The sequence below is a fragment of the Vulpes lagopus genome, chromosome 3, assembly GCF_018345385.1.
Source record: "Vulpes lagopus strain Blue_001 chromosome 3, ASM1834538v1, whole genome shotgun sequence".
Taxonomy (NCBI): domain Eukaryota; kingdom Metazoa; phylum Chordata; class Mammalia; order Carnivora; family Canidae; genus Vulpes; species Vulpes lagopus.
In genome coordinates, this window is record NC_054826.1 from 19,705,249 (window position 1) to 19,718,959 (window position 13,711).

Sequence of the window (13,711 nt, forward strand, 5' to 3'; positions counted from 1 at the left end):
ACCTCGCCCTCGGCCCGGGTTTCCGTGCGGGGCAGCGTGTCGGGGTGACGGCGAGCCACTCCTCAGCCCTTGAGACGGGTCCTGGTGGTCTCGGCGGGGAGCGTTGGGCGGGGGGGAGGAGAGCGGCGGCATCAAGCGCCGATCCTAAGGGCGGTGGCGTGGCGCTTCTGGAAGGACGTGTCCGGAGCCTGGGGATTTCGGTGGCCACAAGCCACGACCCAGGATCCGGCTGTTCCTCTTTTTTTTTTTTTTTTCTTTTTTTTTTCTCATCACATCGTGTTTCTGGGGCGCGGGTCTGACCCCTTGCAAGTGGCCATTTCCGCTCACCGGTCTTTGCCTCTCCCGCCCCCCCCCCCAGACCCAGCCTCGAACTCCATCCAGGGCCGCGCGTGCCCAGGGCCACCGCCATGTCCACTCCCGGGGCCAATGCGTCCCGCCTCCTCCACCCCCGACCGTCCGAACAGCCCGGTGACCATCCCGGCGGTGATGTTCATCTTCGGGGTAGTGGGCAACCTGGTGGCCATCGTGGTGCTGTGCAAGTCGCGCAAGGAGCAGAAGGAGACGACCTTCTACACGCTGGTGTGCGGGCTGGCGGTCACCGACCTGCTGGGCACGCTGCTGGTGAGTCCGGTGACCATCGCCACGTACATGAAGGGCCAGTGGCCGGGAGGCGAGGCGCTCTGCGAGTACAGCACCTTCATCCTGCTCTTCTTCAGCCTGTCCGGCCTCAGCATCATCTGCGCCATGAGCATCGAGCGCTACCTGGCCATCAACCACGCCTACTTCTACAGCCACTACGTGGACAAGCGGCTGGCGGGCCTCACGCTCGTCGCCGTCTACGCGTCCAACGTGCTCTTCTGCGCGCTGCCCAACATGGGCCTGGGCAGCTCGCGGCTGCAGTACCCGGACACCTGGTGCTTCATTGACTGGACCACCAACGTGACGGCGCACGCCGCCTTCTCCTACATGTACGCGGGCTTCAGCTCCTTCCTCATTCTGGCCACCGTGCTGTGCAACGTGCTCGTGTGCGGCGCGCTGCTCCGCATGCACCGCCAGTTCATGCGCCGCACGTCGCTGGGCACGGAGCAGCACCCCGCGGCGGGCGCCCTCGCCGTGCCCCCCGCGCTCTGCCGCGGCCACCCGGCCGCCGCCTCCCCCGCGCTGCCGCGCCTCAGCGACTTTCGCCGCCGCCGGAGTTTCCGCGGGATAGCGGGCGCCGAGATCCAGATGGTCATCCTGCTCATCGCCACCTCCCTGGTGGTGCTCATCTGCTCCATCCCGCTCGTGGTGAGTGGCCGGGCGTGGGGCCCGTGCACGCCCTGTTCCCCGCATCCACCGCCCTCCGGGTCGGGGTCGGGGTCGGGGTCGGGGTGGGGTCGGGGTGGGATGGATCCCGACGCCCAGAGCAGGCCCAGCCTCCGCTAACGCCGCATCCCTAATGAGATGCAGCAGGTGCTTTTCTCCTGGGCCCCTGAGTTTCTTTCTCCGAAAGCCTGGTTTCCTTTCTCTGGCGGGACAGCCCCTACCCCACCCCCCGCTGCCTGACTTTGGCCTTGAGCCTTCCGGGAACACCTGCCACTCTGTCAGATGCGGAGGGGAGCCGCTGCAGCGTGACTGAGCCCCATCCTCCACCGAGAACCACAGATACCGGAAAGTTTCCGGGGGGGGGGGGGGGTAGTGATCTCTCTTTGTTATACGCCATTCCTTAGGGCAGTGGGGTTTGGGTGCTTTGATTTATGTATGGGTTTTTTTTGGGGGGGGTTGGTTTGTTTTGGTAGATTATGTAGAAGTTTAGAGCTAGAGAGATTGGATGCGTTTGGGTCTGGTCTAACGCCTTCAGGTTACACAGGGCGTGACTTGCTTAAAATAATCTAGCAGAACTACAGCGTCAGGCTAGATTCCCTGCTCTTTACCGTGCTCTGCCCTGGGAAGGCCTCTCATTGCACACGTGGGTCTCGATTCCTACTGGGGGACAGCCCAGAGTGGGGTTCCTTATTTCTTTCTTGGGACCAGGAAGCCAGGTTTCTCAAGGGGCCTCCTAAGGGCAGGCTGATGTACATGGGTTATTGAATTCGAATTCTCAACAACTGTGAGAGGTTACACTGCCATTCTAAAGGAGGAGAAGCTGTAGAGACGGTCGTCTAATTATTGCCAAGCCGAAACTCTGCAGCTTGTGATGAACCTCAGACCCACCTGACTCCAAACCCTGTTCATATAATATTACATCATGTCTCACTCCTAGAACATTTCTAATTTTGGCCTTTGTACAGTGTGTGCATCTGAGTTTTGGCACACTTCACTTTTTCACTTTTAGGACACCGCCTTCTTTAAAATTGCCTGTGGATTAGCTTTTAAAATATTACAAGCAGAAAGGTTGAAAATGCACCTGGCTCTATACTTTGCCTGTCATTAAGATGGAATGCACCAGAAACTGATGGACTCCTACGCATAATACCTCATCTAGAGTTTCTCTTGAAAGCAATAGGTTCTGAGTTTTTCCATCTCTCAAAACACTGCATTTCTAGATATGCTAAACTACCAACTCAAAAACAGAGGGCTTCTCTTCTGATGATTGGGAACAAGGGAAAAGAAATGTAATGAGCATGCGTTATACCCTTCTTTCTCTTACTAATACGGTCCAGGGATCTTTAATATAAAAATATTATATCTGATAAAAGTGAGTGTAAACGAAAGGAACCTAGATGTGGCTGAGAGCCAGCGTACAGTAGCTTCTTGACAATTTGTATAAACAGAAATAAATATAATTGGCCAGAAGGGCCTTTAAACCGTTCCAGGACACAATATAATTTACCACATAAATATATTTTACTGTCTGTAATGGCAACTCAGAAGAGAGTGAGATTTTGGAAGAAACAAGCCTGCTCCTGCTAGGGCTCCCTTCTCTGGCTGCTGCCTTCTGTTTTGCAGAACAGTAAATGACAAAGTGAGTGGCTGCTACGTACAGAACATCCACTTTAAGGAACTGAGGAATTAGAGCAAGAGCTTTAGCAACATACACATATTTTTAAAACAGGAAGGTAAGCATATGAAGCTCTTGATGATTGCACAGTGACAGGTGAATTGTTTTCTTGGACTGAAGTGGTAGTCCTGGCCCCTGTGGTGCAGAGCTATTTATCACAAGGCCTCTGAAGGTATTTGAGAAGCTAGAGACAAGGAACTATAGGAGCTATATTTCTAGCCTGCAAATTAGCCATATTTTAACTAGCAAATACTATCCACTGTTAACATAAAGTCAGTAATGTGCAGTAGATACTAAGAAATTTTACTCTGAAAATTGAAACTGGCTCTGATAAGAAGGAATCACATAGTAAAAAGTACTCACATGCCCTTTTAAGTGATAAGGAATCATACGAGCCATAGTAGCTTCAGTGCTTAGCCTTTAGTTCTGGCTAGCAAATTCTAATTTCAGAATCAGTTTAATTGTAAATTAATGATAAGCAGTGAAGTCATTACACTACCCACCCACAGTTTGGCTGTTACTGGAAGAGTTAAAAGGGGGATTGACCCATAATTATAGTCTTCCTTGGCTTACTTCTGCAGCTTTCTTGTGTTTTCATGTTTCTCATATTCCATTTGTAAATTAAGTTTAAAGTTTCTGAAACCTGACATTAAAGCAATCGGACCTATCTTCAGTTCCAAGGAAACTAATGAAGCACCTTTTTTACCTTTATCAATCAAGTTAGTTGCTAATCCTACTTGAGGAAAATCAAATCCTTCAAAACACTTAAAATGTGTTGGAAAGGCTAATAGAGCAAATAGAGTTTACTTGGAATTTCAGAAAGCTTGACATCGTGTATAAGGTTAACAAGCAGTCACTGAAAGGCAGCTAAATTTTGTCTTTTGGACACCAGGGAAGGAAAACTGCGGTGGCTCTTAGAGGGCACTTGATACCGAGTTTTATAGAAAAAAAGTAAATTTTGATTTGTTATCCAAAACACATGTCTCATAAATAGAGCTTGGAATGGAAACTCGGGAAAGCTTGGGAAATTAGTCGTAGATCTAAGAAAATGCTAAACTTGAGAAATTTTCTAAAATGAGTCATAATCAATGAACGGAGAAGGTGTAAGGACATTCGACAACGTTACATGACAAAGATTTAGTGGGAAGGTGGTTCTTGTCATTTTGCCTATTCTTCTATATAAAACCAGTCTCTGGTTGTTTTTAAACACAGAAAAAGCTGAAGAAACGAAAGAGTCTGTGCTCGAGATAAATATAAGGGATTGAATTCTTCAGAAATATGCAAGCAAGACAGCCTCCTAAGGTCCCAGTGTTAAATACTGTAGCTAGATCAACTTCTGGTGCCCAGTTTTGCAGTTACTAATGTCAAGAGAACAATAAAATCATAAAATCAAATCTTGCATCTCAGGGCTAAACAGTTATGCTATAGGACTTGAAAAGGCATCCCCCCCCCCCTCCCGTGCAGAGGCAAGCCAAGGCCCTGCATACTGCTTTACTTCCTTTTCTTATTTTCTTTCTCCTTACTCTGAAGTAACAAGTATTCATCTCTGTTAGGGGTAGAATGGCCAATTTGATTCATCTTCTGCCTCGGACAAGTAAAACACAGATCTTTAGGAAAATAACTTCCTGTGAGTGTTTATTTGGTTGTTTACTATAAACCAGTTGTCTCTATAAAGCCTTCAAGACATTGGATCAAGAAAGATTTATTATAGCAGAGGAAAACTGTGTTAATAGATTCATATTTGTTTACTGCAGGCAAACTGGAAGTGGAGTCCTAGGACAACTGATAGGATTTCAGATGAGCACAAATCACATTTAAAGGCATAAGAGTAATGCCATCAATTTGAGTACTCTTACAGCAGAACTTGAAGGATTTTATTATTTTTCAAATAAATTTGGCTAAGTTAAAAAAAAATAGCAATTCCTGAAAGCAGTGTTTTAGCCATAACCATGGAATCACAGACCTAGTGGTAGAAATGTTGAAAACTGCAGAGTAGTTTTCTTTCATCAAAGAAAGGTATTCCCATATCCAGCATCTTGTCTGAATCGTGAGGAAAGCAGGGCTAGCCTGTATTTTCACTCTGCTCCTCAGTTTTCTCAACTGTGGATGAGAAATCTATATCCTTCTGCAACTTGCTGGGGGGAGGGGGTTGGGGGTGTCTTAGTCTCGTAGACTTCTGTGCTTTACTGACCTGTCAAAGCTTGGTTTTATGGAACATCTACTGACAAGATTCTCTCCCCATCCCCCCAGAGATGAAGTGATTAAAGTCAGGGTTAAAAACAAAACAAAACAAAACACAACACTTCAGAAATACATTTTCAATGTAGAGACTGACCTGTAGAGATTAAGTAATTTGCCTGCAGGAAATGGCTAGTTAGTGACCCGGAGGGAAGAACGGAGCCACACAGGCAAGAACTCTTTCCACTCTCTTTTATTTAAAGATCTTTTTTTTTTTTTTTTTGTCATTAAAAAAAAAAAAGTAGTAAGAATTTCTAGTAACAGCTGTGTCAATTTTGGATTCTTTACAGGGCAATTAGATAACTGAACACACACAGATAATTCCATTTATGTTCTTGGAACAGAACACATAGCACACACAAATCCCACTCCAGGATCTTGTCATTTACTGGAAAGTGTTTGTACTTTGACAGTCAGTTACTAAATCAGTCCAATCAAAATTTCAACGTTCTTTTTCAATTAGACATTCCCTGCTAACAGGTTTTTCTTACATAGGAAGTACATGTTTTTGATACCAAATCATCACCTCAAAGCTACTTCTAAGCTGTGGTTTTGAAATTACTCATATATTCCACAGTAGCCAAACTTCCACATATGGGTTACCAAAAAAGCGAGGACAGCAGACATATATGTTATGTGCTAGGCATGGTACGAAGCACTTTCATAATTTGTACATTAATTAGAAGGAGCAGAGCCAGGATTTGAACAGAGATACGTTTGATTCAGAGTTGTACATGTACGTCTGCAACATACAACCTCCCTGTAGCTCTCCTGTCATCACACCTAGTTTTGAATTTATCATATTTTCTCCAAGTTATGTTCCAGTGCCCCTGAATCCGCATCATCTTCGAGAAGTTTAGGATATTGTGATGCCTGCCAATATCAAAGATAAACCACATGCATACATCTGCAGCTCCTAAAAAAATAGATTCACTTTTAAAATTGCAAGAGACTATATATGGTTTTGGTATCCAGTGTACTGTTTTAAGGTGTCTTTTTCCCCTGATGCAGAGGTTGTTTCATCAGGAACACTCTTCTTCCAACCCTGAAAACTGCCTGAACATGTTTATTTGTGAAGCATACAAGGCCTGTTGGACAGGAATTCCAGAAAAGTGCTTTCACCTCCCCATTTGACACTGGAGTTCTGCTGTCGATATTCCCATCTTAATCTGGACTGTCCCCTGCTTTGGGGAGAGCAAACCAAGTAACCTTTAAAATGAGGCAGAGATTGCTAAACTTTTTCAAGCATTATGGAGTGCATGGAGCTTTTGTTCATTTTTGTCTTTTTCTCCACCTCAAGTCCATCTCCAAATGAGTACATGCTACAAAGGAAAACTGGTTTGTCTTGATTTTCTTTTTCAAATAATTTGACCAACTTTTGAGACTGTTTTTTATCTGAACTTGAAATGTTGCTTTTCATACTCCTCTTTATTGCTATCCTGTGGGCTCCCCTTTGCTTAAATGACATTAAATAGCCAGGCTCAGTGGCTTATATTAATTGTAAGCTTGCACACACACGCCCCCACCCATGGAACTCTAAAATAGGGCTTCCTTCATTCCCTTGGACACTAGTCGAAATCAACTACGCCTGTGAGACACAGATTGATGTGATGCTTTCCTTTCTTCTTGTCGCCTTTGATTACTAAAGCCCATTCTTATTATTTTTTACAACACTCTGGCTTTTCTAAAACGTCACAGAGATTTTAAAATAAAATGCTAACTCCTAATACATTTCCGGCAAATAGCTACAAATTTAATTCCTTTTATATCCATTCCAAACTGTTCAAAAATTTTCCTCCTTTCAGTACTAACCATGTTTCCTTTGAGGAAGTGGTGGGAGAGGCAACCAGCAGCAAAAGATTTCAATGTTAAAAATCTCAGAAATGTGCAAAGTTCAGACTTAACTAGGATTCTGTTCCGAAAGAGGGTCTTAGAGATGGCTCTGCAAGCTGCTGCTTAGGGGAGAGCCTGTGGACCCAAACCTCCCAGGTGGAGCAACACTGCCACCCAGAGGCTGTCGCAAGTTCTCCCAGACCCTGCCTAGGTTTTTTTCCTAAAGACATGCACAGGGAAGGCCTGGTGCTAACAGATTTAAGTCCATTATTTTTTTCATCTTTAGGAACGTAGTATGTCATGTGAATAATATATAAACCCCATGCTTTTTGCCAGGAATTCCATTGTCAGGAAATTATTCTTACACAGAAAGCCAGCCAGACTGTAGGACAGAAAGAGCAACATGGAAGTTATCGAGAGACCTGGGTCTCAGACCAGAATCAGCCACCAACAGGGTGGCTTGATAAGTTCTTAAAGCCTTCAGGTCTTGGTAACACTTCACCTGAACAAAGGCCCATAGACCAGAGGGCATCTCTCAGTGCCCAAACATAGCTCAGGGCCTCAATAAAGATTATAGTAATAAGGGGGCACCTGGGTGGCTCAGTCCATTAAGCATCTACTTTTGGTTCAGGTCATGATCCCAGAGTCCTGGGATCGAGTTCCACATCCAGCTCCCTGCTCAGTGGAGAGCCTGCTTCTCCCTCTCCGTCTGTTTCTCCCCCGCGTGCACGTGTGCTTTATCTCTCTCTTTCTCTCTCTCTCTCTCCCTCCCTCCCTCTCTCTCTCTAATAAATAAATAAATAAAATCTTTTAAAAAAAGATTATGGCAAGAAGAAATCAAAATGCTTTCACTAGTTTTTTATAGATAGACTATCAATCCTCTTTTGTCTTGTTAGTATCATTTATCCAAACAGTTTTTGAAAGTATTTTAAGACATCATATACTTCTGTTTATTCTAGTTCACGTTTTATATAGCTATCTTCCAGAGGCTAAAGTAGGAATTTCATGCCACTTAGAGCCATTTTACCATTTTATTTTATTCTATGAGATTTACAGGACCACAATCCCTTATCCAAAACATTTAAGGCCAGATATGTTTTAGAATTCTAAATTTCTTGGCTTTTAGAAAACTAATTTGTCATATATTGTATAATATGTAATTGTGTTCTGAAGCAGAACACAGGAATACTTATACTAAGTAGAATAAATACAGTAAAAATAGCTTCACCATCTAGTTCAGTTCAGGTTTTACTGCCAAAATAAGATTAGGTCAGGTTTTGCAACCAAAACCAAAACAAATGAATAACAACAAAATAACCACAAATGAAAAACAATAATTTCTTAGGAAAGGACTGTAGACCTGTAGCTGATCAAGGTCTGAATTCCCGCAAAGGAAAAAATAGAAATATGGTTACAACTCACTGATCTAGCTTCATCTACAAACAAGTTTCTCATGAGTTGAGTTTTGCAGATTAATGCAATTTATTTCTCTAAACATCTTAAACTTATTTTATCTAAACTGTTAGAAATCTTTCTAAAATATCCCTTCTCTTTATTTCATGGTGATTCATATACCATGAATATTACTTATTATACCGCATGGTAAAGTAGCACTGTCCTCAAGTCTTGTTAAAGTTAGAGATAGTGGCCCCTAGTTATATGGCTCCAGCTCTGTTTTTGTGAGTTTTTTCTCCTTACGGTTTTTATGCATCCTCCTTGGCTGAGACTTCCCTCTTACTTCTCCCTAACCTAAAGTAATTACTAAGGGCAAGTAGTAATTATTAAATAATTGCTAAAGACAGAAGTCAGTTATCTTAAAACCACTTTTTATATGAAGTGAGATTTTTTTTTTAATTTTTATTTATTTATGATAGTCACACACACAGAGAGAGAGAGAGGCTCCATGCACCGGGAGCCTGACGTGGGACCCGATCCTGGGACTCCAGGATCGCGCCCTGGGCCAAAGGCAGGCGCTAAACCGCTGCGCCACCCAGGGATCCCTGAAGTGAGATTTTTATATAAAAGATCCTAGTGGACTTACAAGTAAGATCTAGACAATAATAACAATACTCTAAGAGTAAATTTAAGAGTGTACATTTAGCAAGTGCTTTTTCCTCTAAGGAACAAACTGTAGTCTACAGTTTAAGTATATATATATATATATAGTATATATTCATGCTCTCTTCATTATGTCATTTGAAGTTCCCAGAAATTGGCATTTGAAGTTCCCAGAAATTGGCATTTGTTAGAATGAAATATATTTCATTAGAATATATTTATACAAATAAATATATTTATCAATAAATATAATTTCATTCTTCCATGACTTTACACATGGAATTACCTCTGTTTGAAATGCTATGTCCCGGGGATCCCTAGGTGGCTCAGCGGTTTAGTGCCTGCCTTCAGTCCAGGGTGTGATCCTGGAGTCCCGGGATCGAGTCTTACATTGGGCTCCCTGCATGGAGCTTGCTTCTCCCTCTGCCTGTGTCTCTGCCTCTCTCTCAGTCTGTGTCTCTCATGAATAAATAAATAAAATATTAAAAAAAAAAAGAAATGCTATGTCCCTCCTTCTAAATTTAGCAAACTCTCCTTTATCCATCAAAAACTCTAGGCTAGCCTCCTCCTCCCACAGGAGGCACCCTCTAACGCCCTCCCCTCCTGCTCTGGGGTAGGCGAGCCCACTTATGCACCTCTCCCGTTTCAATTCATCTCCCGGCAGTCACAGCTGGTCTTCCTTCCTGTCTTCTGTGCTGTAGATAACTCCCTGCCTTCGAGAAGTTTGTGGTATTTAATGCAACTTTTTGTGGCCAGACCTATGGCAACGCCTAACACACAATAAATGCCTGTTATTAAATGATTAAATGCATGAAAGAATATGAGTAAATAAGTGATTATAATAAGAACAAAATTTGTGAACTGCCAAAAATAAGACAGCACACAGGTTGTTAGGTCGTCCTTGCGTCTCCTTCATTTATTGCCTACCCATCCTCTGGTGGGCTGGCAGGTGTGCCTTTTGCTATAAATAGCTCAAATTGAAGTAGAACCAGCCTGTCTTCCCTATTGGTCTGCGCAGAGGTGTTTTCAGCACTTGGCTCGAATGCTATGTAGACACAAAGGAGGGACTGATTCTTTATTCCTTTCCCTTTTTTTTTTTTTTTTTTTTGAGATTTTATTTATTTATTTGAGAGAGAGAGAGATCACAAGCAGGGGAAGCAGCAGGCTTCCTGCTGAGCAGACCTGAGCCAAAGGCAGGCACTTCACTGACTTGAGCCACCCAGGCGCCCCAGGAGGGAATGATTCTGACGGGAGTTTTTGGGGAGGATTGACCTAATGGTGTTTATTGAGCAAAACTACAGTTTGCAAGCAGCAAAGAGCCACTGAAAGTTTAGCAGTTGAGTAGCCCAATCAGATCTGCTTTCTAGAAAGAAACCTTTGGTGGCAGTTTGGAGGACAGATTGGAGAGGAGAGGAATTGGAGGTGGGAAAACAACTTGGGTGGCTGATACAGTAATTCACATGAGAAAATGCAGTACAAGGGAAAGACAGAGGTCAGGAAAGACAGAGGTCAGGACAGAAATGCAGTGCAGGGGGAAAGATTGGAAGAGGTTGTTGAGGGAAGAATTGGTAATACTAGAGGATTATTATTATAACTGGTAAAACGGACTGTATAGAGAAAATAGAAACTATTCTCTGGTCATTCTGGATGATAGGAGATTCAGCTAGTGGTTTGAAAGTTTCCAATGGACTTTATTTTTTTTTTAAGATTTTATTTATTTACGAGAGACAGAGAGAGAGAGAGGCAGAGACACAGGCAGAGGGAGAAGCAGGCTCCATGCAGGGAGCCCGACTGGGACTCGATCCCAGGTCTCCAGGATCACGCCCTGGGCTGAAGGCAGCGCTAAACCGCTGAGCCACCCGGGCTGCCCACCAATGGACTTTATAATAAAGAAACCTGTGGACTTTTCTGTGATCATTGGATGGTTAGTTGACTTAAAGAATGGGCCTCATTTATATAAAAAAGCAGCTTAAAGAAGGGAAATCAGTGACCATGGATGGAGGGAAGATACTTCATTGAATAACAAAAACTTAAAAGCACCCACAGAATTGAAGTTAATAAAGTGTTTCTCAAGGAAACTTCATGCATGTGTTGCCTGTACATACATTGCATTTTTGTAAACCATCTCTGATCTAAGGAAGACACCCATAAGGTAGTTTACAGAAATATTAATGTCACACGAACTCAAAACAAATGTGATTGCGCAATTACCGGTTTCTCTGAGGCTTGTTGTGTAAGCTGCTCTTTCTTGGCACTTAATAACAGAAAAGAGGGCAGCTAGCTAACGTTATTAGGTTAGACACTGATGCAAATATTTCCCCAGTTGATTAATGACAAAATCTAAACGTGGGCATCTCATTTATGCAGGTACGGGTGTTCATCAACCAGTTATATCAGCCACGTTTGGTGCAAGAAATCAGCAAAAACCCAGACTTGCAGGCCATCCGAATTGCTGCTGTGAACCCTATCCTGGACCCCTGGATATACATCCTTCTGCGGAAGACCGTGCTCAGCAAAGCAATAGAGAAGATTAAATGCCTCTTCTGCCGCATCGGCGGGTCCCGCAGAGACCGCTCGGGACAGCACTGCTCAGAGAGCAGAAGGACATCCTCTGCCATGTCCGGCCACTCTCGCTCCTTCCTCTCCCGGGAGCTGAAGGAGACCAGCAGCACATCTCAGACCCTCCTCTACATGCCCGACCTCAGCGAAAACGGGCTTGGAGGCAGGAATCTGCTTCCCGGTGTCCCTGGCATGGGCCTGCCCCAGGCAGACACCACCTCCCTGAGGACTTTGCGAATATCCGAGACCTCGGACTCCTCCCAGGGGCAGGATTCAGAGAGTGTTTTACTGGTGGACGAGGTTGGTGGAAGCAGCCACCAGTCTGGCCCTGGCCCAAAGGGGAACTCTCTGCAAGTGTCATTTCCCAATGAAACACTGAACTTATCAGAGAAATGTATATAGTAGCTAAGGAAGGAAATACAGCACTATTTCTGGAAGCATATAAAATCCTGTGCAATAGACACATAAATGAGGTGTTTGGCTGTGCTCAGAAGGGCTGTTTTGTCCTTCAACTCACATTAAAGAACATCTGGGCTCTCTAGCACTTTTCAAACAATCAAGTTGATTCATACGGGACCCATGGTCTGAAGCGCATTGGTTGTCACTTCACTATGACACAGGATTTCTGTCACCACTTGATGGCTGGGAAGGCCTACCCTCAGTTTTTCTACTTGATAGGAGGATGGCATAAGTTTTGCTATTTTCATAACATCCAGAGCTTTTTATCTGGCACACAGCAGCAGGCCAGGTACAGAAGGGCTCTATTCCAATAAACTATGAGGACTCATCTTGTGATTTAAGTGTCTCACTAAAGCATGAAATGTGAATTTTATTGTTGTAAATATGATTTAAGGTATTTAAAGTATTTCTTCTCTGTGAGAAGGTTTATTGTTAATACAAGGTATAATAAAATTATGGTAACCCTCTTCCCAGTATAACCAGCTGAAGTTGCAGATGTTAGATTTTTTTCATAAACAAGGTCAAGCCAAGATGTGGAAAATATACAATGAGACTCATAGCTATAAAACAGATATAAATTTTTAAAAGAAAGAGTTTAGTATTATAAAAGGAATAAAGCAAAATACTATTTTAAGACATGAAGACTATAGTCCAAAATATTAAAGTTCTTTCCAAGCTATGTATTATAATACATAGTGAAAAATTTTTAGTGATGCTACATGTATTCAGAAAACTGTGATTTCAGGAGAAGCTAACCGCTGGTAAATATTTTCTACTTTCCTCCCCACTGATACTTTTTAAAATATGACAAATTTTAAAAAGTCTTAAATAACCCATATTTGAAGTGTGTAATATAAAAGAAGTCTAAGCAACTTGTTTTCCCTCTTAAACTGTTCATAGTTTTACTTTCCTAAGGAATGATCTAGAATATCCTTTAAAATGTAAGAGGAAGAAGGCACATTGCCCCATGAAGGCCTTTATGATGAGATGTGGAAGTATCACAGATGCCATAGGAGTTTAACAACATTAGGATATTGGACACATGAGGATAACCTTCTAGCAGTTTTGTGTAACACCCAGTGATGCTGTACACATTTGAAGGACCTTTCTCAAGGAACTACTAAGCATGTTTTGTTGCTTAAAGTGTTTTTGTGAATTGCTTGGTTGTAATTAAATTCTGAGCCTGGTAGTTGATATGGTTTTAAGAAGCAGTTGTACCAACTGAAATTATTTTGGAGATTATAATAAATAAATACACTCAGTCTGAGTTCCATATCATCAGTTTTGGAAAACTTGTGTGATTTTTTTGTTGTTGTTTCAGGTCATCATCTACATCCTTTTAAATTGGAATATTTACATTGTTTTACTTTGAAGTAATGTCAAATTTATAGAAAAGTTACAATAGTACAAAGTCTTGGATCCACTTGATGGAGAATGATATTTAGAAAGCAAGATCAGGGTGTAAGGTGTACTCAAAATCACATTTGTATGGGTGGAGGAGAGTACAGGGGAGACCGAATTATTCCTAAATGTGGAGAACCCAAATATCACAATCCACATAAGCTTGTGGCCCTTTCGACTTGT

The 13,711-nt window shown here is 43.0% G+C and overlaps 1 protein-coding gene across 1 annotated transcript; it reads left to right on the forward strand.

The window, feature by feature from the left end:
- Nucleotides 1-407: 407 nt before the first annotated feature.
- On the forward strand, nucleotides 408-13,405 carry PTGER4 (prostaglandin E receptor 4). Its single transcript, XM_041750196.1, is given in 3 exon segments — nucleotides 408-434; nucleotides 436-1,287; nucleotides 11,477-13,405. Coding segments are annotated over 3 exon segments (1,473 nt in total). The 3' UTR covers nucleotides 12,071-13,405.
- The last annotated feature ends 306 nt before the right edge of the window (nucleotides 13,406-13,711 follow it).